Source organism: Photinus pyralis, unplaced genomic scaffold (assembly GCF_008802855.1).
Source record: "Photinus pyralis isolate 1611_PpyrPB1 unplaced genomic scaffold, Ppyr1.3 Ppyr1.4_LG2, whole genome shotgun sequence".
Taxonomy (NCBI): domain Eukaryota; kingdom Metazoa; phylum Arthropoda; class Insecta; order Coleoptera; family Lampyridae; genus Photinus; species Photinus pyralis.
This window is the reverse complement of record NW_022170403.1, coordinates 26157540-26180127: the sequence shown is the minus strand read 5'-3', so window position 1 is coordinate 26180127 and position 22588 is coordinate 26157540. Positions and strand designations below refer to the sequence as shown.

The 22588-nt window shown below is 37.4% G+C and overlaps 2 protein-coding genes across 2 annotated transcripts; both read left to right on the top strand.

Moving 5' to 3' along the window:
* Window positions 1-4798: 4798 nt before the first annotated feature.
* On the top strand, window positions 4799-6459 carry LOC116163270 (phenoloxidase-activating factor 1-like). Its single transcript, XM_031477140.1, has 5 exons — window positions 4799-4959; window positions 5019-5514; window positions 5567-5763; window positions 5813-5908; window positions 5961-6459. The coding sequence occupies exons 1-5, from the start codon at window positions 4914-4916 to the stop codon at window positions 6284-6286; spliced, it is 1161 nt and encodes a 386-aa protein (XP_031333000.1). The 5' UTR covers window positions 4799-4913; the 3' UTR covers window positions 6287-6459.
* Window positions 6460-6795: 336 nt separating this feature from the next.
* LOC116163269 (phenoloxidase-activating factor 1-like) lies at window positions 6796-17805 on the top strand. The gene is made up of 5 exons (XM_031477139.1): window positions 6796-6959; window positions 16044-16554; window positions 16604-16794; window positions 16847-16942; window positions 16996-17805. Exons 1-5 carry the CDS (start codon window positions 6899-6901, stop codon window positions 17316-17318), a joined length of 1182 nt encoding a protein of 393 aa, XP_031332999.1. The 5' UTR covers window positions 6796-6898; the 3' UTR covers window positions 17319-17805.
* Window positions 17806-22588: the final 4783 nt, after the last annotated feature.

Here is a 22588-nt window from a genome sequence, read left to right as displayed (position 1 = left end):
GGCAATCCATTGTTGACGTGCTACTTCAATTTCAGTTTATGCGAAGAATTTCATTTCAATGCTTTTCTAAATAAGAAAGTTGGAACTGCGCATGCGCAAACCTAAATTTTAAAACTAATGTTAGATTTTCCTTTGTTCCAAGCGCCTAAGTATCAAATTTCACTTAAATAGTTCCATAGATAAAAAAGTTGGCACTGCGCATTCGCAAAATAAAATTTTGAAACTAGCGCTAGATTTTCCTTTATTCCAAGTGCCTATGTATCACATTTCATTTAAATTCTTCCATAAATAAAAAAGTTGGCACTGCGCATGCGCAAAGCCAAATTTTGAAACTGGCGTTTAATTTTCCTTTATCCCAAGTGCCTATGTATCAAATTTCGTTTAAATTCTTCCATAAATAAAAAAGTTGGCACTGCGCATGCGCAAAACCAAATTTTGAAATTGGCGTTTGATTTTCCTTTATTCGAAGTGCTTATGTATCAAATTTCGTTTAAATTCTTCCATAAATAAAAAAGTTGGCACTGCGCATGCGCAAAACCAAATTTTGAAATTGGCGTTTGATTTTCCTTTATTCCAAGTGCCTATGTATCAAATTTCATTCAAATACTTTTATAAGTAAAAAAGTTTGCAATTCGGCTTATAAATGGTCGAGATGCGAAAAGGGCACTGTGAATTTTGAATCGATTCGATTCAACTTTTGGCATTGCGTATTATATGGCTAAAGCTATGCCCATATTGAATTTCATGCAATTCAGTTCATAACTAACGGAGATGTAAAAGCGATCGAACATTTCTAAACAAAGTTATCGTTCACACGGACAGATAGATGGACAGGCAGACAAAGGAACAGACGGAGAGACCAACCGACAGGCGACAGATAGCAATGCAAAATTATAAACGATCTCTAGGATCGTTAATAAACGGCAAAAGTGTAAAATTATGGAACATGTAAAAAACGGTTTTTTGTTTTTTTTACAATAACTTTTTTTGTAAGCGGTACAGAAAAAATTCCTTCCTTGGTACAAGACTCGACACCATAACGAACCAAATAGCGAAAAAAGTAGAACAATAGCTCTTAAGATAAAAAACTAGTAGCGTCGCAAAGTTAGCGGACGGACGGACGGACGGACGGACAAAGTGGCCACAAAAGCGCATTTTTTTTTTATTTTTGTGGAAATGCGCTAAAAAGTTATAGATACCCGCAATGAAAGTATAAGCCACAAGGAACTCGACAAGATGGTAAAAAGGTGTATATTTAAAGGAATTCCCTCTATTTGTGTCATAATGCATATTTAATCATCTAATTACCCTATAATTAGCGAGGTACAAAAGCAACAGTCAATTTCGCCGGAAGGTATGGGGTGCAATCTAAGCTGCCTAACTTCGATTTAAATCACTGAAAAATTCGTGACGTCACACAAATCTTTTTACCAATTTGGCGCTTTTCTATAAAAGATGAAAAAAATTGCTATCCGTAGGATTAAAGTGCTTTATTAGCAGATTATAAATCGCCAAAAACCATGTTCATCGTGCAAATAGAACTCCAGTTATCCTTTAAATTCGTTTTATCAACGACTCTAATTATTTAAAAGAATATGATAAATATCGAAAATAAAAATCCGTAGGATTAATCTGTACTATATTTCCTACAATATCCAACATCGACCTAATTTCCAAAGCAACTGTAAAAAACCGTATCCTTTATAAACTATTTTTTCTATTTCGGTGTCACAATGATGATTTTGTACAACTGTTTTAGGCCGAAAACAGTTGTACAAAGACAGTGATTATAGTTGTTTTTTTTTTTTGGTAACTCATATCTTAAGTTGGCAGTTACTAGTTAGTACAAGTAGGTACTTCGTTGGGTACTTCCATGTTTGAACTTCAAAATGTCAGTCTTACTACGCTGCCAACCTAAAACTTAACGGCATAAAAAGTGTTCCCAACATAAAACATGTTAGTTCTAATGTTCCCTATAGTTTCTGATAATGATTTTTTTAATTAAATTAAAGCACCGAAATAGAAAAAATAGTATGAAAAACGCGTGTTACAATGCTTTATTGTAATACTCCTATCTTGCGGACACTCGTGGCTACGCTTCGCGTCGCCACTCGTGCCACAAGATAGTCGTATTACAATAGGTCGCATTGTAACACTTGTCTTTCAATATACTATTGTCCTTTTATAGGTCATTTCAGATTCAGTTCATAGGCGCCTTAAGGTGGATACCATTTAAAAAAGAGAATCGCTTAATCAAACCTATTAAGAAACCATTGACACTAACGACAATTAGTGAAACAACGTTTTGGAGAAACCGTCCTATAATGAAACCACCTTGTACACCTCATAATACTCAACCCCTACGTTCGCCTCAACCCCTAAAGAAACTCAACTCTAGACCTTAACTTAGACCCTTAGAACGCTTCAAACTACCACAATCTAATTTAAATCGCCCCTACATCGATGTGTCTATATTTTATATAAACCATTGAAAGCAGGTGTAACATTAGGAAATGAAAATATGTATTACTTATCAAATGCAAACATTTATGTCATGTTAACCGAAATAGCTTTTGTTTTGACATCACCAATGGATATATTCTAGGATACATTTCCTGCAGACGTCTCAATCGCTCTTTGTGAGTACCCTCTTCCGACAATCCGTTCTTGAGGTATAAGGGAATATACCCGATCCCGATAAGAGGTCGAGGAGGAGGGCTATGGTTGGTAGAAATTAATTCATTAGTTTTATTCAATTGTTACAATTTATCGTAGCGTCTAAACCGCGCTTTAATCGTTGTGTAGGTAACTACCTCACCGTCATGTACCTATACACGTTATCCTGGAGATTGGTTAGACGCTGCAATAAACATGTACATTTGTTAAATAAAAGCTTATTCCACGATCTATCATTATCCAAAAATTATATCTACTTCAAATTTATTTATTATATAAATTATTTAATCAGGTATACACTTAAACAGTTATCGTATAAATATTTTGTGTGGATATACTTGTCCTTGCAAATTTCATATTTAGCGCCTCAGATTTAGTTCTCATTTTAGTCATACCCAGTGATGGCGCTGCAGATGTTGGCTTCAATTTTTATATTAAATATTATTATACGACGCTAGCAGTCCAGTTTAAATGGTCGAAGGCTGTCACACATAACAGGGATACCAATTCCTAAACAAATAAAGCCTCCAAAGAACGTGTTAGAATCGAAAAGTTACCAAAAATCGTGCTAGAATTAAGTTCATTCTATCATCATAATCCGAATCAGAACAACGACTTTATAAATGCGAAACATAGAAAGTTTATTATAGTTGAACAAACAAAGATTCCCGGTGAAATCGATTAGCACCATTTTGAAGGCGTGTTTGAAAAAGAAAAGTAGGGATGAAAGCTAGAGATTAAGCAATTAAGCGTTCGCCGTTCAACGAAAAACCACGGTGAGGATCGTTTGTAGAATGCGACCTACAAAAGAGATCGCATCCATAATTTAAAAAATGATAATCGTGTTAAACAGTACGATGTGCGTGTGCAAAAGCAGCAAACTTAATTAAATCGAGTGGGCGCAAAGTAATAACGTTAAATAAAAGGTGGCTACGAAGAAAAAATGCGAATTACCACATCAACGTTGTAAATAAATAAGGATGTAGAATGCATTTATAATTAATTACGACGTACACTGGCCTACACTGCTTGCTGACGTCGCCTGCTTGAAGTTTAACAAGCTTTCGCTATCAAATTTCCCCTTGATTAACAATTTCTGACAAAAAGCTAATCTTCCGTCTACTCCAAGGAGTACCCGGTTATTACATTCAATGAGTTCTAAGAGTGATGCCCTTCAGTGAACACGCCCCTAGAACCCGAGCCTGTAATCGAATCAGATATGCGCAAAATTGCGATATCAGTAAAATAATTATTATCATTTTAAATAGGTACCTACTGAGTAGTAAAAGAGAATCTCTTAAAGGAAGGGTCATTTCCCGTTTCAATTGTATTAATATATTAATTTGGACCAAATTGAAAGTGTGTAGAAACCGTCTTTCTTGGAAGGATAATTTTCCACAGTGATTACTTTGAAGTTGGGTAAATTCAAACAATTGTGTTTAAATAAATGATAAAAAATTATAACAGTAACGAAATATTAATTTAATATCACTTTATGATTAAGTTATTCCAACATTTAGGGTTGAAAATTTTGAATTCGTCAATGTATCAGTATCCCTCAGAATCTCGACCGATTTTTGTTTAATGTAGGTATTTGAATTATAGTTCGATTATACTAGCTTCAATCTACAGTTTTATAATTATTTGCAAACAGGGGTAGTTTTCTTCAATAAAAAAAAGTATCCGCCAACGGCACAAGTTCCAATCAGAAGTAGGGGGCAGGTAGATCCGTTGAGTAAATTCCTTATTCAATTGTAGAACCAAAATCCAAATTTTTGTCCAAATCCGTGCTGTTTGGAAAAATTATACGGTATCGCCGTATTTTACTTCAAGAAATGGATCACTATTTTACTGCATATTTCAAACTTGGCACCTTACAATCTTGGGAGTTTGTCTTTCTGAGCGTTGACGTGCATGCATAGTTTGTTGCCGCATTTCATTTTTAACGACGGAAAAACAAATCAATTTATTATTATTATTTATTTCATACTTATGATTGACTGACATAACAATAATAATAATCCCTTCTTAATATAACAAAAGAAACTCCGTAATACTTTTAATTGGTAAATAATAATTACAGGCAAAGTACACGTCACTGGAAAGACCGGTTCAAGTCGAACTTTTATCATTATGTTTACATTAAACACTGCGAAAGGTTATGCTAAGAAACGTTTGTAGATCGATGCGAGTTGTGTTAGGTACTACACAAGTCTGCAGTCTGCTCAGTGTCGACGATGATTGTTTGGATACTGTTACTGTTTTTTAATTTAAACGCGGCAGGTATGTTTCTTTTATTACTAATTGAAATCACTACCTAACAATCGGTCATGAATGTTCAGAACTCAATGAGGTTTGCGTTACACCCAACGGAGAGCAAGCAAAATGTATACCTATCAATTCCTGTCACGTAATTAGGCAAGCGATAGCGTACTTAAATCCAGAAGCTATCGAATTCGCACAAGCATCGCAATGCGGTTATGAAAATGGACCTCTGGTTTGTTGTGGGTCAAGTGGGCGCAAAACCACTCCATCACCGTCGTCAACAACGACCCCCAGCGCTCAAAGCGTACCACAACCGGAGGAAAATTTTTCTCTTTCTCCTTTGGACGACCAACAACTACCGGACGGTACATTGTGCGGAATTCAAATTAAACAACGCGATAACAGAATAGTCGGAGGAAATATATCGGACATCTACGATTTTCCGTGGATGGCAGCTTTAAAATATCGAAAACCCGATGGAAGTGATGCTGGATTTCGATGTGGGGGTACTTTAATTTCTAGCAGATTCGTTCTAACTGCTGCTCAATGTTTGAATATTCGAGGATACGATCTGTAAGTAAAGGTCCATTTTTGAAGAAATTACACAGTTACTTTATTTTAATAGGGCGGAAGTGCGTCTCGGTGAGTGGCAAATATCATCTTCTGCAGACTGTGTCCCGGACACCGAATCCGCAATGGTGTGTGCTGATCCAGTAATCGACTTGAAAATTGTCTCTCAAATACCGCACCCGTTTTTCAGTCTGAGAAGTGGAAATAATGACATTGCTCTTCTGAAGTTAGAGAAAAAAGTGAAGTTCACAGGTGAATAAGAGGACAAATATAGTCCCAAATATGAAATTTCATGTTGCAGATTTCATTCGACCCATATGTTTACCGCCCCCAGAACTTCCAATACCTAAAGAGGGCGCAATGATGGATATTGCCGGTTGGGGAATTACAGAGAATGGTAACTTTTGATAATATTGTTGTTTTTAAATTCCCATTACGGACCTTTTTAGGTAAACAATCCGATTACAAATTGAAAGTTCAGGTGCCGGTTTTGGCCAACGAAAAATGTAAGAAGATTTATACCGATTATACACATATTAACCCAAATCAAGCGTGCGCTGGAGGCGAACTTGGAAGGGACGCTTGTGATGGGGACTCGGGGGGGCCCTTAATGACAATATTTGAAAAGAAGGATCTCTTTGATGAAGACCAATGGTATCAAGAAGGAATAATATATAGAGGGCTTGGTTGCGGTCGAAGAGGTGTACCTAGCTTGTATACACGAATATCACGATATTCCAAATGGATAGTAAATACAATTCACTCCAATATGTGATGACGTGTAAATGTGTAAATTACTGTGTGATGATATTTCCTGTAGTTTAATAATAAGCTATTCGTATTGTGCCATATTCCACAAGTTGTGATCAAATATGAACAAAAAAACCCACATACTTGGTTGTATTAAAAAAAAAGGAGGTACCTAGTAAAATATATAAAGTATGTTTATTGTCCGTCTTTTAATTATTATTTGGCCTTTACACTTCCCGTCTTTAAGGTCAATCGCTACACCTACCGTGTGTATATCATACATACATCAAGAAATGTACTACAATCTACATATAGATATAATTACGTTATTTGGGGCTTTCCCAACGAATTAAGTAATTAAAATAAATGACCCTTTATAACGCACTTTCGTTATCAAGAATAAATTCCCGCTTGTTCAGACTGGGATTCTGCAACTTGTTGCTTGAAAACGTCAACTCAAATCTTTTATGTAGGGAAATATGTTGAAACCACACGTCACTAAAAAACCGTAAATTGTTTATTAACGTTGCCTTTGCTTCTGCGATGACCTTTAGATCATGATAGTGTCATAAACTAAACAACTGGTTTCGTTCGAAGCGTATTTCCCAGAGAGGTTAGTTTTGTATTTGTGCCAACAATGTACAGCCGGATACTTTATCTGCTCGTTTTAGTGCAGTTTCGTGCTATTTTAGGGAAAAGTAAGTTAATCAAATACATTTTCCATTTTCATCACCATACCTACTTGCTTTTATAAACAACAACTGACTGTAACCTTTGCATGATAATCAGTAGCATTACACCTATTCGTAAAATATTACAAATTTATTATAATTATCTATAACCATATAAACTATCCTTTCGGTCGGGCGCCCTAAGGCTCGATACCAAGTGGGGCGCCGTGTTGATAGATCCAGGCCAGAAAAAAGCCCTTATCGTGGTTATAAGGACAAAAAACTCCTGAATATCACAGAAACGAGTCTTTTTTTATCCCCGAGGACGAAATTCGTGAAGAGAGAAATAATTTCATGAAAATACCAACTTCCCAAATAAAAAAGTAGAACTTATATGGTAATCACTGTATTCGCCGAGGAATGGGACAGCGCGATATCTCGGGAAAGAATGCAAATTTTCAAATTCTTCAACCTTTGTTATATTTTTTTTTGTACACGGGAGGAGGGAATTCCTTTATGGACACCTGAGTGGTAGTGTGGGAGTCTCCAAGGCATACCCACTAAAACCCTCCTCTCTTATCGCCTTTCAATTTGTACCGGTATCGCCAAGGCATTTCTTCAGTACATGGGTTGTTCTGGTTATGCTCCATCTATTTTCTCCTGTTTGAAATCTTTTTCTTTTGTTTTTAATATTTGTGTTATCATGTTATTAATTGCGTTCCATTTGTTCTCTTCTTATTATTATTATCCCTCTCTTGTTTTGGGCCCTCAACAGGCATGCGCCCAATTACAGAGTGACCCGCATAATGCTATTTAGAGGTGCCTCTGCAGAAGGTCTTAAGTTGGTCTATACTACTCCGGTATTTACCTTACGAATTAGGAAAACTGCAGGAAAACCTAATTCGGAGGAGCCGGTAGAATGCTCGGAAGTGGTCTAAGGTAGGTAATTTCCATCTCCGCCACAGATGAAAAATTCACCTCAGCCCAGGTTCGAACACCCGACCTCCGGATTTATAACCCAATGCTCTACCACTGAGCCATAAATCCGTTGATGATCCCTATGATGTTTTCTATACCTATTTCTGCATGTATAATAATACCTTTGGTTTTCTTGCGCTCCTCTGTAAATCTTGTACACCGTACTATTGTGATTTGTGTGTTCCACCGTGTCTGTCATTTCGCAGTACATACATTTTTCATTAGATCTTATTTTAAACCTATGTAGATATGGGCCGAATTGTCCATGCCCTGTCAGGAATTGTGTGAGATAATAATTTACTTCTCCATGCGGTCTGTTCATCCATACTTCTAGGTCTTTTATCAGCATTTATGTTAATTCCGCTTAACCTGTTACTTGCTCCCATTCCCTTTTCCACGCTTTTATTGTGTTTGTCTTGTATATTTTCTTTTCTTCTTCATTCATGCCGTAGGTTTGTGCTCTTTCTATTATCAGCAGGTTTATCGGAGCCACTCCAGCGATTACAAGCGCCGCCTCGGTTGATACCGTTTTGTACGCGCAACATATGCGGAGGGCTGCGCGTCATTGGCAGCTCAGGAGCATATTCTTATATTTTAGCAGACCTGCCGTTTCTTTCCAGACTGGGGCCGCATATAGCAGCATTGAAAGGATTACACAGCACATAACCGGTCTTTTGCTAGCCGACGGTCCATTTATATTTGGCATTAGAATGCTAAGCTCCTTTATTGTCTTTTTAGCCTTTATAATTGTGCACTTTACTTACTCATGGACATATATTCCTACCTATAACCACTCCCAGGTATTTCGCTTGTTCTTTAGCTTTGATTTGGTGCCCCTCTATATGTATCTCCATTTCTTTCACCTTGTTACCCCCATATAGAATAACCATTTCAGTTTTATCTGGAGCAATTTCTAATTTTTTCAATTTTAGCACCCATATAAGGTGGTCGAGTGTTTGTTGCGCTCTTTTCTGCCTTTGTTCTGCCTCGTACCATGATTGCGGTATCGTCTGCAAACCCCAGTATCTTTACTTCTCCCTCTACTTCTGAAATCGATTTGTATCTTGAGGATTTCGTTGTAAAAGATGTTCCATAAGATTGGTCCCAGGACGGATCCTTGTGGAACTCCGCAGGCGACATCCATCACCAATTTCTCTCCGACTTGCAGCTTCCTGTTCACCAGGTACGATTGGATAAGCTTGATGAGGTAGTTGCTGATCTGCATTTTTTTCATTTCGTGGACAATTCCTTCCACAGGTGCGCTACTAAACGCGTTTTTAATGTCAATCGTTATGAGGACATATAAATCTCGGTATTGGCAGTTTTTATTCTTGTTTTGTATTAGGTGTTGCTTGATCTTTTGTATTGCGTCTACGGTGGAACGCTTCTTTCTAAAGCCAAATTGGTTCACTGATAGCTTATCCTCAATTTCCTTCGCTATTCTGTCGGCTAAGAGTTGTTCAAATAACTTACTTATAGTGTTAAGTAGGCATATCGGCCTGTAGGAAACATTGATATCTGTTGCCTTTCGCGGTTTCTCGATTAGAATCAATTTCCCAATTTTCCACGGACTGGGTTATACGGTTTCTTCTAGTAGCTGGTTAAAAATCCTCAGCACAACGTGCGGATGTTCTTGTGCCAATATTTTTATTATCTCTGGCGGTATAAGACCTGGACCAGGTGATTTTTTATTTTTTATTTTTGTCACAGCTTTTTTTAGTTCATCCAAGATAAACCTGTCTCCCGTTGTATTCCGGTCTATTTTGGGTATCACAGTTTTAGTTTTTGGGAATAGCTGTTTCGCAATTTCCATTTGCATGTCGCCGCCGAGATTTATTTTTGGCGTTTGCCGGTACTTTTTTGTAGCAATTTGATAGCCCTTGCCCCAAATATCCTCATCTATTTCTTTGCAGAGCTTCAACCATGATTCGCGTTTGGCCTTAAGAATAATCTTTTTTAACTTTTCTTTTTCTACCTTATACCGTTCAACCGCTTGGTTTCTTTCCGCTTGCAGTGTGTTTCTTTTTGCGTTTATTCTTGTTCTGATTCTTCTTGCTTTAATGCAGATATTCCTTTGTAAAGCAATTTCCTCGTTCCACCAATATACATGACATCGTTGCGCCCGCTTCCTTGTTTGAAACGATTCGTTGAGAGCGGCTATTAGTGCTTTATTCAGGCTTTCTGGTTTAGCATCGTTAAGGTGTCCTATTTCAAGCCTTAGGTTCTCCTTAAAGAGGTCTGCTTTTTTTTCTTGTATCTTCCATCCTTTTAGTTCGTCCGTGCTGGTTTCTTTGTTTTCGTTTTGGTGTGCGAAGTATATTCTTTTGTGTAGGCTTAGGTTTTCTTCCTTCATGACATCCCATTTACTTACATGACGTATGGTATGAGTCCTTCAGATGTTATTGTGAGGTCGATAGTGGTCCTGCTGTTGTTTCTGACGAACGTGGCTACTCCACTTTTGTTGTGTATGTGGAGGTTTTGCTCAATACACCATTCGTGCATAGTTTGGCCTTTTCTATCCTCCCTGTTCCCCCAGGCGAATGCATGGTAGTCCTGGACCTCTATCCATACAAGACCGTTTCCATCTTCCCCTTTATTTAGCACTTTGATATTCCTGTTGATTTTTTTAATTGCCGACTCTTGATTTCTATCGGAGAACCACGTGTTTTTGTTTAGCATAGCTTTATTTGACTCTGAGATCAATAGAAAATCTATTTGTTTTTCATGGGCAGTTTGGAAGAGTAAGTTCATCGCCGCCTTTCCCCTACCTATGTTGACTTGTAGGATTTTAAGTTCCATTTTTATAGGTCATGTCCCATTTTCTCCTCCTTAGTTCTCCTATGAGATCTCTGTATTTCGGACACGCCCATTCATCAGCTCTGTGCCCTGCTATATCACATGTATAGCAATACTTCTCCTTTTTGCAGTTTTGTGCCTTATGGCCATTTTCTCCGCAGTTGAAGCAACCACCTCCGGCTTCTTCGTTTTTGCAAACAGCTGCAAAGTTCCAAATTTCATACATTTGTAGCACTTGAGGGGCGTTATTACTTCATCGATTCTCCACTTTCCCCAACCTATGTCTATATATCTCCTTTTAACTAGCTCCGTAACAGTTTTTAGGGGGAGACCGACTATGGCGTATTGCATCCCTACTTTATTAATTCGACCTGGCATACGTAGCGATATTTCGTTTTCAGCTAATCCTGTTTCTTTAAGGAGTACATTTAGCACCCCAGATCTCTCTATCGATTCATTGATGTCTTTTATGAAAATAGTCTGTGTTTCGTTATGATGGTTGCTTCCAGCTTAGTCGTTGCGATTATTTTGTCTTTTTGTTCTTAATTTTTATTGCCGTCTGTATTTGAAATGCTAACTTTCACAGCCCCCGTTTTAGTTCTACTTAACTTTTTGATATTGACACCCATTTCTTTTATGTCAATTTCAGTTTGCATCCGTTTAACTATATCCGTATATGTAGTTCCTTCGTTTGGCTTTACTATTATGGTGTCTATTCTGTTCCTGCTTTTCTTTTTCTGCGTCCGTTGCATTTCCTGATCTTTTGTCCTCGCATCTCCTGTTATGTGGTTCGTGTTTAGGGGTCTATTGTCTTTTGGCTCATCTGTGAATTTAGGTGGGATGTGTATATTCACTTTCGTCGCTGTGGTTGATAAAACTGTTTCAATCATTTTCCTGTATGTATTTAGTTTGCAAATACTTGGTTTGTGTGTCGCTAGGGGTTCAAGATTACCGATTTTATTCTCCTCTTTAAGGAGCATGAGCTGTTCGAATAGTTCTTCTTCGGTCTCAACCGGCCCCACTTTGAATATTTGCTTCTCGGTTATTTGTTCCGTCCCATTGCTCATGTTAGTAGGTACGCGTAGTAATTGTTATAGATCATCTTTCGTCTTTTACCTCTTCTATATCTGGGTATCTTTCTTTGTACTGCTGCTGTAGGCCTTTGTTCATATGTAAGTCATCCTTCTCTATCCACAGGATCATTTTTTTAGTCTTTGCTCTGATTGGATTTCCTTCCACTATCGTAGTAATTTCGTAAGACTTTCCGGACCAGTCCTTATTTGAGGCTTCCACAAACTCTTTGTAGTTTTTTATATCTTCTAGCGCAAGGTTTGCGGTCCCTTCTCTGTGTCCTACGTCTTTTCGCGGTTCTGTTTGCGTCTCCATTTCTCGGGTTTGTTTTTTGTTTAATATTTTACGTTCTGCCTCTTCTCTTCCTGCTAATAGGTCTGTGTTAAGGATAGCTAGCATGTCTTTGTTTGTTGGAGACGCTTCTTACATAGGAGCTGTGCTCTCTTATCTCCTTCTTAGTCTTTGTACTGATACGTATTTCATCCTGTAGTCTCTTAGTTTCAGTATCGAGGGTATTAAGGAGTTCTCTGAATTTCTCAATTCTTTTGGCTAGTACAGCCTGTATTTCATTCGAATTATTTTCATCCTCGTTCTGGTCTTCTATTCGTCTTCTCTTTTTTATTGCCTGTCTGTCTTCGTTTCCGTGTGTGTAACTTGGGCAGTCACGTTCAGTACCGTCGTCGATGAGGATACTGTAACGGAAACGCTTCAGACATGACGTCGCCTTTGGCGCTCTGGAATTTTCTACGCGCGCGATAGTGGGATTTGTGTAGGAATATTCGAGAATGTACGCGGATGTTCTGGACTTACATTGCTTGCGTGTATAAATGGTTGCGGACCGAACATCGCGGCAGTTTTACTATCGAACGAGATCGAGTACGTATGAAACATTAGAGCGCGGAAATATAAATTGCGAAGTGTGTGATATAAATAATCGATTTAAATTGTACGGTTTTTTTTGTAAGTGTTTAGTTTTGTTTAATAAATATTGATATAAATCGAACCCGAATTTATAAATCACGTTACAATACTATCCTCAGATCTTATGTTCGGTACTGAACCTCTTCTTGTTAGAGGTGGGCTCACTATCACTATGCTTTGGTTCATTAATTTGTTTTCCGAGAGCTGTTTATATTCAGGTGGCGATCTTATAGTTTTAAAGCTTCTTGCGAAGTGATCGGGCTGGTTTAGAGTTGGAGGGTCTTCGACGATCGATATTGGCAGTTTCGCCCTCCCCCCCCCCCCCCCCCAGAATCCGTGGGGCTGACCGTGACATCGGTGGAGGATTCTCCGTTTCCGGAGGTAGTTCAGTTTTCGATTCTGCTTCCTTCTTGTTGTGTTTTCCCTGTCACGTAGGGAACACACGCCATTTTAAAGCCACTGGCAGCTATACATACGTATAGCTGGCCGCCCCAACTAGGGAAACAGACGCCTTATTGAAGCCGCCTCACTGAGAACAGACACATTCATACTAGTTTTGGTCTGCCCTGGATAAATCCAGTACCTCCCATATCTGGGAGGCATTCCCTTATCCGCCACCTAGGGAGGCGCCCAATGGGGGACTAGGAACCCCGCATGGGAACCTTTGTTATATAATAATAACAACAATATCCCCACCAAAAACCCAAGCAAACTCACAAATACAACCTCAAGCACAAAGAAACACCATAAATACAAGTAACGCAACATGCACCACAAAGACAGGTCCACCCAATAAAGTTACACGTCCTAGCACAGTTAAAAAACACAAAACTCCTTCTTCGCAGAAACACACCACGTTATCACAACCCACTCGTACTCAACCCAAACGCAACAACCTTAACAGAACTACATGCTCACAACAGACTGTAATATCCCCACCAAAAACCCAAGCAACCACACAAATACAACCTCAAGAACAAAGAAACACCATAAATACAAGTAACGCAACATGCACCACAAAGACAGGTCCACCCAATAAAGTTACACGTCCTAGCACAGCTAACAAACACAATACTCCTTCTTCTCAGAAACACACCACGTTATCACAACCCACTCGTATTCAACCCAAACGCAAAGCCAAAGAAACAATTAAATCCATTTAATAAAATTTCAGGAATTATTATAATGATTCTATTTTGTTTTGTTTTCCTCTTTTTTGATAGCGTTGGCTATTGTGCCCATCAATACCTATGTTGGTAAGTATGAATTACATACTATCCCTAGATTGCCAATGCACCCTACATAACACTGCACCAGACACAGACACAGATACTAATCGTTACTTGATTTTAATCTGTGCGATTAGTTAACCAGGCTAGACCTGAGCTCTCACAAGAAACACCGACCATAATAATAAATAAATAAAATAATAAAATAAAAAATAAAGAGGAATTTTTCAAGGCGATTCTTTAAGTCCGCTCTGGTTTTGTCTTGCTCTTAATCCACTTTCATATTTGTTAAACACTACTAACTTTGGGTACAATATTTAACACAACCACGAAATACATCACAACATTACACACCTGTTTTACATGGACGATCTTAAATTATACTCTTCCACAAGCTTAAAACTTAATCACCTTCTACACATTACCGAAACATTCTCACGTGACATACAAATGGACTTTGGAATCGATAAATGTAAAACACAACACATCACAGCTGGTAAAAGACAACTTTTAGATTATGAGCTAGAACAGGGTAATTTAATAAATTCCATGGACGAGAATGAAACTTATAAGTATCTTGGTTTTCAGCAAAACACACACATTAAACATACGAGTATAAAACAAACACTTATTACACAATACCTACAAAGAGTACGCAGTATACTTAAAACAAAATTACACGGTAGAAATACAATCAAGGCTATTAACACTTATGCCACACCAGTGCTTACATACTCTTTTGGGATTATACGTTGGACAAATACAGATTTAGAACAAATACAGAGAAACACACGTACACTATTAACAAAACACCATATACATCACCCTCACTCCTCTACTATAGGACTTTACCTTCCTCGTTCGGAAGGAGGTAGAGGACTTACAGATATAAAACTATTGCACCAAACACAAATACACAATTTGCGACAATACTTTTATAACGCAAAAATCCATTTGTATTATAGACATTACCATACCCAACACTAACAACTTAACTAAAATACATGCAGAAAAACACCGCAAATACACCGATATAGCTACCGAGCTTAAGACGCAATGGAGAATGAAATCTACTGTTATAGTTCCCATTATTCTTAGTGCTACCGGAGTTATACACCACAATTTACAACTATTAGGTTTAGATAAAAACACATACAAACATTTGCAAAAAGCAATCATTATCAACACATGCCATATTGTTCGTAAATTTCTAAACATAACACAAGATTACTACATATACACATGAATTACCGTATCGACAGTATCCGCGACTTTTCCTGAATCTACCGATTGCAGTCGACTGTCGAGTACAATTAACACTAGACGCGACACCATTGTCTTTTTTCTACTCGGTAAACCTGGTAAATTCATACCCATACAAAACATAAGCATTTCCAATGCTAAAAGTAATCCTATATTGTAAGAAGGGTACGAGCATTTATGCCTGATACTTTGTTCTACTTTATGAATTGTAGTATTATTAACTTGCCCAGTGGAATATCTGATACGTGGAAATTCGTTGGAAAATGCGCTAAAACATGGAGCATTTCGTCGATAATGTTATTTGCTCTTCTACATGTCCAGACATCAAAATTAGTATGCGTTACCGATTTCGTTGGAAATATGTGCATAGTTCAATAAATGAATTTGTTACATTTCTGTTGGGCACGTGAGCAAGGACAAGTGGTGTCAAAATTGTTATTTATTCCGTGTTTCATCGGGAAAACGTCGAAATACCGGGCGATCAAAAATGAGTTGCTGTCGAGTCGCCTTTGGAAGTCCAAGTTAAGTACGATATTTCCCATGGAAACAAAAATGTCAAAGGTGACTCGACAGCAACTCATTTTTGATCACATAGTACATTGCTTCAATAAATAAGAAGTGAATGTGATCCATACGCGTTACGATTTTCGGCATTGATGGAAAATACTTACTTATGTTATGCTGCATGCCTGAAGTCTAGAGTCCAGAAAACATGATGAAATGATTGGTTCCTTTTAATGCAAGAATCACAGTACAAAATATAGTACAATTTATATTTACATATTATAGGTACTATAGAAAATGTTGTTACGACTTACGAGTGTATTATTTTTGAAACTATAAATTGTTGCAGATAGGGGCGATTCGTGCACAACTCCAAACAATGAAAAAGCTACCTGCACAGCAATACAAGATTGTAAAGTGATTTTCGATGCGATTGTTACACAGAATAGTTCGGCAATCAACTTCGCAAGAGAGTCACAATGTGGGTATGATTCGTCGCCGTTGGTATGCTGTGGAAACGATGCTTACCATGCTCCTACAACACAAAATAGTATATTCAATATATTTACAAGATTACCAGAGACGGTTACTCAAGCCAGTAACCTAAACCAAGACGTGATATTAGAAGATTTTAAAACGGATGCATTACCAGACAGAACTGTGTGTGGATTGGAGAAAGAAGCAAAACGGGTTATTGGAGGAACAGTCGCTGATTTGGATGAGTTTCCATGGATGGTAGCGTTGGAATTTAAATCAAAATTTACGGGAGAAGATGCAGGCGTTAGATGTGGAGGATCTCTTATAAATAACAGATATATACTCACTGCCGCCCATTGCATATTGGATAAAGAATTTGAACTGTTAGTTGTAATGCTCTTTTGTTCAATTTCTACTAATAAATGTTTTTAGAACGGGAGTTCGGTTGGGCGATTGGAAAATTTCCACAGATCCGGACTGTATTGACGGTGTCGCCATTTCGGAATGTTCATCGGTTCTCAGAATGAAAGTAAAAGAGAAACTTCCTCACCCTTATTACAGTAATAAAGCCAAAAACAATGACATTGCTTTGCTTCGATTGGAAAATGACATCAAATTCACAGGTACATATCAGATTTGACTACCTACCGATTATGTCTCATGTGTTGTGTGTAGATTATATTCGACCAGTCTGCTTACCACCGATTAATTTACCAAATCCACCGCCTAATACACCGCTCACTGTGGCTGGTTGGGGAGCAACTGAAAATGGTATGTATGTCGATTAGTTGAAACCGTAAGTCTCTAATTCGAATTGGCTTCAGGAACATCGTCCGACGTTAAATTGAAGGTAGAAGTACCGATTCTAACAAATGATGTGTGCAATAGAAAATTAAGCTCTAGCAAACCGATTAGTTCAAATCAATTGTGTGCAGGGGGAGAACAGGGACGGGACTCTTGTCAGGGAGATTCTGGTGGCCCTTTAATGAGAACCTATCAAGATTCGAGGACTCTGCAATCTCAATGGTACCAAGAGGGCGTGGTTTCCTGGGGAGTTGGATGCGCACGCGCAGGTTACCCTGCAATATACACTCGTGTGTCTCGATACATCAATTGGATTTTAAATAATATTTCGGATAATAGTTAAATCACCGTAGTGCGTTACTGAAATGGGATTCATAGGAACTTCGATCCTTTTGCATTTTTGCTAGCCTACTCACTACCTGGAGTGCATTTGTAAAGCAGCTTTAAGGATCGTTGTGGATTGGGCCATTTCTGTAAGGCACTTGTTATGTAGGTGTTATTTATCATTTTACATTTATTCAACCCATTGCTCTTTTATCTTGTGGAGGCGGATTCATTTTTTAATTGATTAATTGTTCGGTCAGAACATATCAAAGTTTGTGGTGTTTTAATACCGTTGGTTATATTAGGTATCCAACTTTACAATGTGATGTGCCATATGAAACCGTCGATCGCGTTATTGTTAATTTTACATTAAATACGTTAAAATCAGGCTGATCATACAACATGTGATAAAAAATTAGAATATAGATATACTACACAATAAAAAATCAAAATATGTGTTATGTAAAAGCGGTTTTAATTTTGTATTGCAGTATATTTGGGAGAATGAATTTTTGTTTCTTTTGATAAGAAATACATGCCCTTAGTAGAGAAACTACTGAAAGTTTATTTATAAAAATAACTCTAATTTCATCAAAAGTTTTCAGCTCTATATAGCTTACAGTTAGGGTTTTTAAAGTTGTAACGGCAGTTTTGTCTTTGAACATTTCATAATTTTGTACCACTTTGGTCTTTTTACATTTTTTGGTTGACACTACAGCTTTATAGTTTACCAATACCTTTGTTACTGTTGGCTATTTCTGAATAATCTAATGATAGTGGACTACAGATAATTTTATTATTGTATAAACTCGCCATGAAAAAATCGTAGCACAGATATACGTAAAATATGTGGTAGTAGGTATGTATTACCTATAGGTATATTGTTTACCAAGGACGAGTAGGTAGTCAGTTTTCGGTGATAAGTCGGAAGTTTTACGTACCTATGTACCTACAAGAGGCGCCTTTAGTTAGGCGTAGAGTACGGAAATTTCGACGAAGAAAAGAGCTGCTCTTATCAACGAAACAATACTTTCCTGTTTGAATGATCAGCGAAATGTCACATTTGACGTACGTATAAAAAAAAATAATTTAGTACCAATTATTGCTATGAAATCGTTAAAACTTCACACTTAAGTGCCAACATCCACATCTTCTTTTAAGTATTTATATTTTTATATAATTAGGTACATGCTACTAATTTTCAGATGACACTAACTTCACAGTGCCAATATTAAAATTTTATTACTGCGGCTTTGTGATCATTTTGAGGTAATAATGTGTACGTTCCAGAGACTTGCTATAACTAGACCGCGCTTAACGTATCTAAGGTGTTGTCGACACAGTATGCAACACACAATGCACCGCGGGGCAAAAATCGCTGAGATGATATGCAATATAATGAAATAAGCTGTTATTTTAGATGTTCCGTTCATTAATCATTCTCGTGATTAGCTCGAATTAGTGAACAGATAAATTTCTGTTGAGAATAAACCAATAAACTTAGATTAACTTGTGCCTATCAACATGTACTCTGTCGATAAATTTTTTAATAATATGCTGATTTTCAACGGATAAAAGTTTAAAGGGCCAATGGATCAGAGCCATTCGAAGAGAAAAATTTACTCCCACCATAGTGCATTTGCGGGGAATGAAGCCGATTTTAGAAAGATACCTACGAAGGTGTTAAAAAATAATGCAATGCCGAGCGTTTTCGACTTTCCCATTCACTTAAAATAACGTAGAACTATTATTCGACATCCTTTACCAGCAAGACAACGGCAATGCCTATTTGCCTATTAGGTATAGACGTAACTAAGTACTTACTGGTACTAAGTATATTTCAGGTTTTGTTACAAGAAAAATAGCTAAGTCTGTTAAATGTTCCATATGTGCAGATGCGATATTCGCATCAGAGAGTCATTCAAAGCTTTTAAAGAAAAAATCGTGGAGGATTGTTGCACGTATCAAGCGATGCATTAAAAATTTGCCAAATTGCTGAAAATGTGTTCAGGTTTTTCATTCAATCCACACCACACCGCGTTGTAAACAAAATGGTTATCAGCAGTCTCAGAAAAATAAATAACAGTTACAGCCCATTTGGGTTTTTGGATAGGCATATATTGAAACAAATCCGCTAAATAATCATATCTTACTACTTACTTACATTTTTAGTTTTAAGAGTATATTTTCCCATACGTGTTCACCACCAAAATACACATATAAATCAAATTAGGACTAGAGTAAGGCAGTTATATACCAATTTAGTTCAAATAAAATACCAACAAATTCGATTAAAACAGTTAAAAGCTATATGTTATCTTTTTTTGCTACTAAAATTTAGAATAAACATGGCTAAAGCAAGCTGCAGAACGTACGTCTGCCCCGCGATGAACAGTTGGTTGCCTAACCTATCTTGACAACAGGCGTTTATAGTAAAATCTACGTTACGCGCGGTCTAGTTATAGCAAGTCTCTGGTACGTTCAGCCGACGCAACTGTTGACTAATAGTGTAAACGTGTTTCCTTGTACTTATTAGTAAACGTCCACATATACCTGAAGTCCTGAACGGTTCTGTTGACACCGCGTTTTACCATCTTGTATCTTAATGCTACGTTTCCATGCTTTCGCCTTTCGTTCAAGCGACATTCAACGGGCACGATCACGAGCACGAGCATGTAAATGGGTTGCTCGCCTCTGCCCGCCTCTGCTTGCCTGCTTTTGCTTGTGCTGGTCACCGATCCGGACTAGTGTCGGTTTTTCGACAAAGATCAAAGGGTGAATCTGTTTGCGCTCGTGTACCTATCTGTTTACATGCGTGGACGGGCTTGGTGCGATTTCTATAAATTTTTATCATCCACCACCTTCTCCGAGCTCGTCGTCTCTTTTCAATTCGTTGTTGTTGTTTTTTCCAATAAAAGCAGTACGTATGTCAAACCGAACGGAACAGCTGCAATAACATCTACGTCCGCTATGTTTGGTTGTGAGCTTGTTCTGAGTTGTGCTCAGATGCGTGTAAACAGCTTGCTTTGTACGCGGTGATTCGCCGAGCAGCTTACCGAGATGCTTGCCAAGCTGCTTGCCGCGTGTGGAAACGTAACCTTTCGTGCTGACAAGAAATGGATATTGTTGTGCAAGAATTATTTGAAGATAACACTGAACGTTCTAGGGAGACACAAAATGTTAGGTTATAATATTACGGTGAACACCACCAAATTAGGTGCCAATTATTACCAACTGTTGACTTCCACCAGAAGTTTCCATTCGTCGTTCAGGTAAGTCAACGTCTCAACATACTGAACAGTTGGGTGGGCTGAATGTACCCAATGACTACTATTTTTAAATTATGCATTTTAGATTTCATTAATAGTGTGCTCCTCTGTACCTTTTCTCATGATGCAACGGACAAAACATCACAAATGTTTATTGTGAAAGAAATAAAAATTTTTAAAACAAGAGAACGAAAAACAATGCGCTGCCTCATACACAAAAACTGCAATTAATTCAAATTGGCACAGCCGGAACAATTTGTGAATGATAAAGTTATGGTTAGCCTTTGTTAGTGGGCTCATTTCCAAAGTCCTGCGTTTTTAAAATTATCGCATGAAGAGAGCGCATGCGCACTCTCTTACATCGATGCGTATACCACGAGCAGCTGTTACGGTGCGTTCTTCTCATAACGAAAACAAGTTCTGAAAAAACTGATTTAAATTTGTAAAAACGTACAGACATTTGAAAAGTATCTAACAAATTAAAAAGGAATAATTAAATTGGGTTGTGCTGGAGAAATATATGTGGTTATGCACCAAATGTACATGGAATTCATTTATTTTGTATCAAGGTCATGCATTTGACCGTTTTCTGGTCGTGCCAAATAAATGGACATTACAATTGTTGTTGTGCAAATTTTAATCTTGCTACGAGAGTGTGATGTAATGTCATCTAAACAATTTTAATTTCTCATCATAATCGGTTAAAGGAGCACCATAAATTACGTAAAATTATACATTTCGAGTTTGCCGCTTTGCTTTACTTGAAATGAAAGTATAAATGATGTCTACAGACGCGATCGTGTATTCTTCGTAATATACAGATACAGTCAAGCCAAGCAAACAAGTTCGTCAAAAAGGCGATGGTTTGGTGTCCCTGTCTGTCAATAGTGTTTGGCGGTAAATTTAAACTTGTTGTTTTTTGCATTTTTTTTAATGTAGCTACGTTTGGAAACTGGAGAAAGAAATTTTTTGTGTCTCCCTGCTTCAAAGCTTTGTTTTCTGTAGCCAAATTAGTCCAGAAAGTTATGATTTGCTGGCCTAGGCCGGCAAAAATATCACTAAAAATTGATTGCTGGAACTGATTTAATTTGCAATGACATTTATAATTTTAAATTAAATTGATAGGCATATTTTTTGTGCAAATTCCATTTTAAGCACTTTATGGCTTGGTAACATAGTAATACGTATACAGTGAGTTTTTTCTTAATGCGAACATAGGAGTTTGCATGCAATGTAATTTCCCTATGTTCGATTTAAAAAAAAACACATCAATCTATGAGGTGTGCGCGATTCACATTCCCAAATCGCGCAACTTGTGTGACTATGAACAGCGACTCTATAGTCTTTATGATGAAGAGCACTCGGTAAGATTTTTTTTAAGAAGCCATGTGAGGCTATAGCAACATTAGGAAACATTTTTCTTATACTTACGATAACTTGACCTCACAGGCCACGCACTGACACCACAACTCATTGTGAACCAACCTTCAATTATTTGTAGGTCATGTGCACCTGGTATTCTACTAATTTGATCTATTCAATACATAAACGAAGAGAATAAGAAAATAAATAGCGAAAACAACTACAATAAATGTTCAAAGTGTCCTCTTTGACATTCTAAGCAATAACCACAGAATACGGCCTTCTCAGAATAGAAACAGCAATGTTACAAATTTGTATGGTATTTTGGCGGACCCTGGTGGGTGTACTGTGAACTAAAGCATCAAAATCAGAGCAGCGCCATCTGGTGACCAGCCATGAAGTAATTTCCCCAATTCGATCCAATTCATAAATATCGATAAAGAATACACAGTTTATTAAATTAAAGTGTATTTAGATACAATCACATTACATTATTTAACACATCAGAGAACTTAAATTACATATAAAACTCAGAAGTGAGTGGAACTTACGCTTTGTAGATGTTAACACTATGCAGAAAGATCCTTACATAACGATTTGTCGTACGAAATATTTGGTTTTAATTGCTGTTTGGACTACATATTTTTGTTAAAAAATA

Coding starts and splice junctions, on each gene's coding strand:
- LOC116163270 (XM_031477140.1), top strand. CDS start 4,914: ATGATTGTTTGGATACTGTTACTGTTTTTTAATTTAAACGCGGCAG. Junction 4,960..5,018: donor TTTTAATTTAAACGCGGCAG/GTATGTTTCTTT, acceptor ATGAATGTTCAG/AACTCAATGAGGTTTGCGTT. Junction 5,909..5,960: donor TTGGGGAATTACAGAGAATG/GTAACTTTTGAT, acceptor GGACCTTTTTAG/GTAAACAATCCGATTACAAA.
- LOC116163269 (XM_031477139.1), top strand. CDS start 6,899: ATGTACAGCCGGATACTTTATCTGCTCGTTTTAGTGCAGTTTCGTGCT. Junction 6,960..16,043: donor TCGTGCTATTTTAGGGAAAA/GTAAGTTAATCA, acceptor AAATTGTTGCAG/ATAGGGGCGATTCGTGCACA. Junction 16,943..16,995: donor TTGGGGAGCAACTGAAAATG/GTATGTATGTCG, acceptor AATTGGCTTCAG/GAACATCGTCCGACGTTAAA.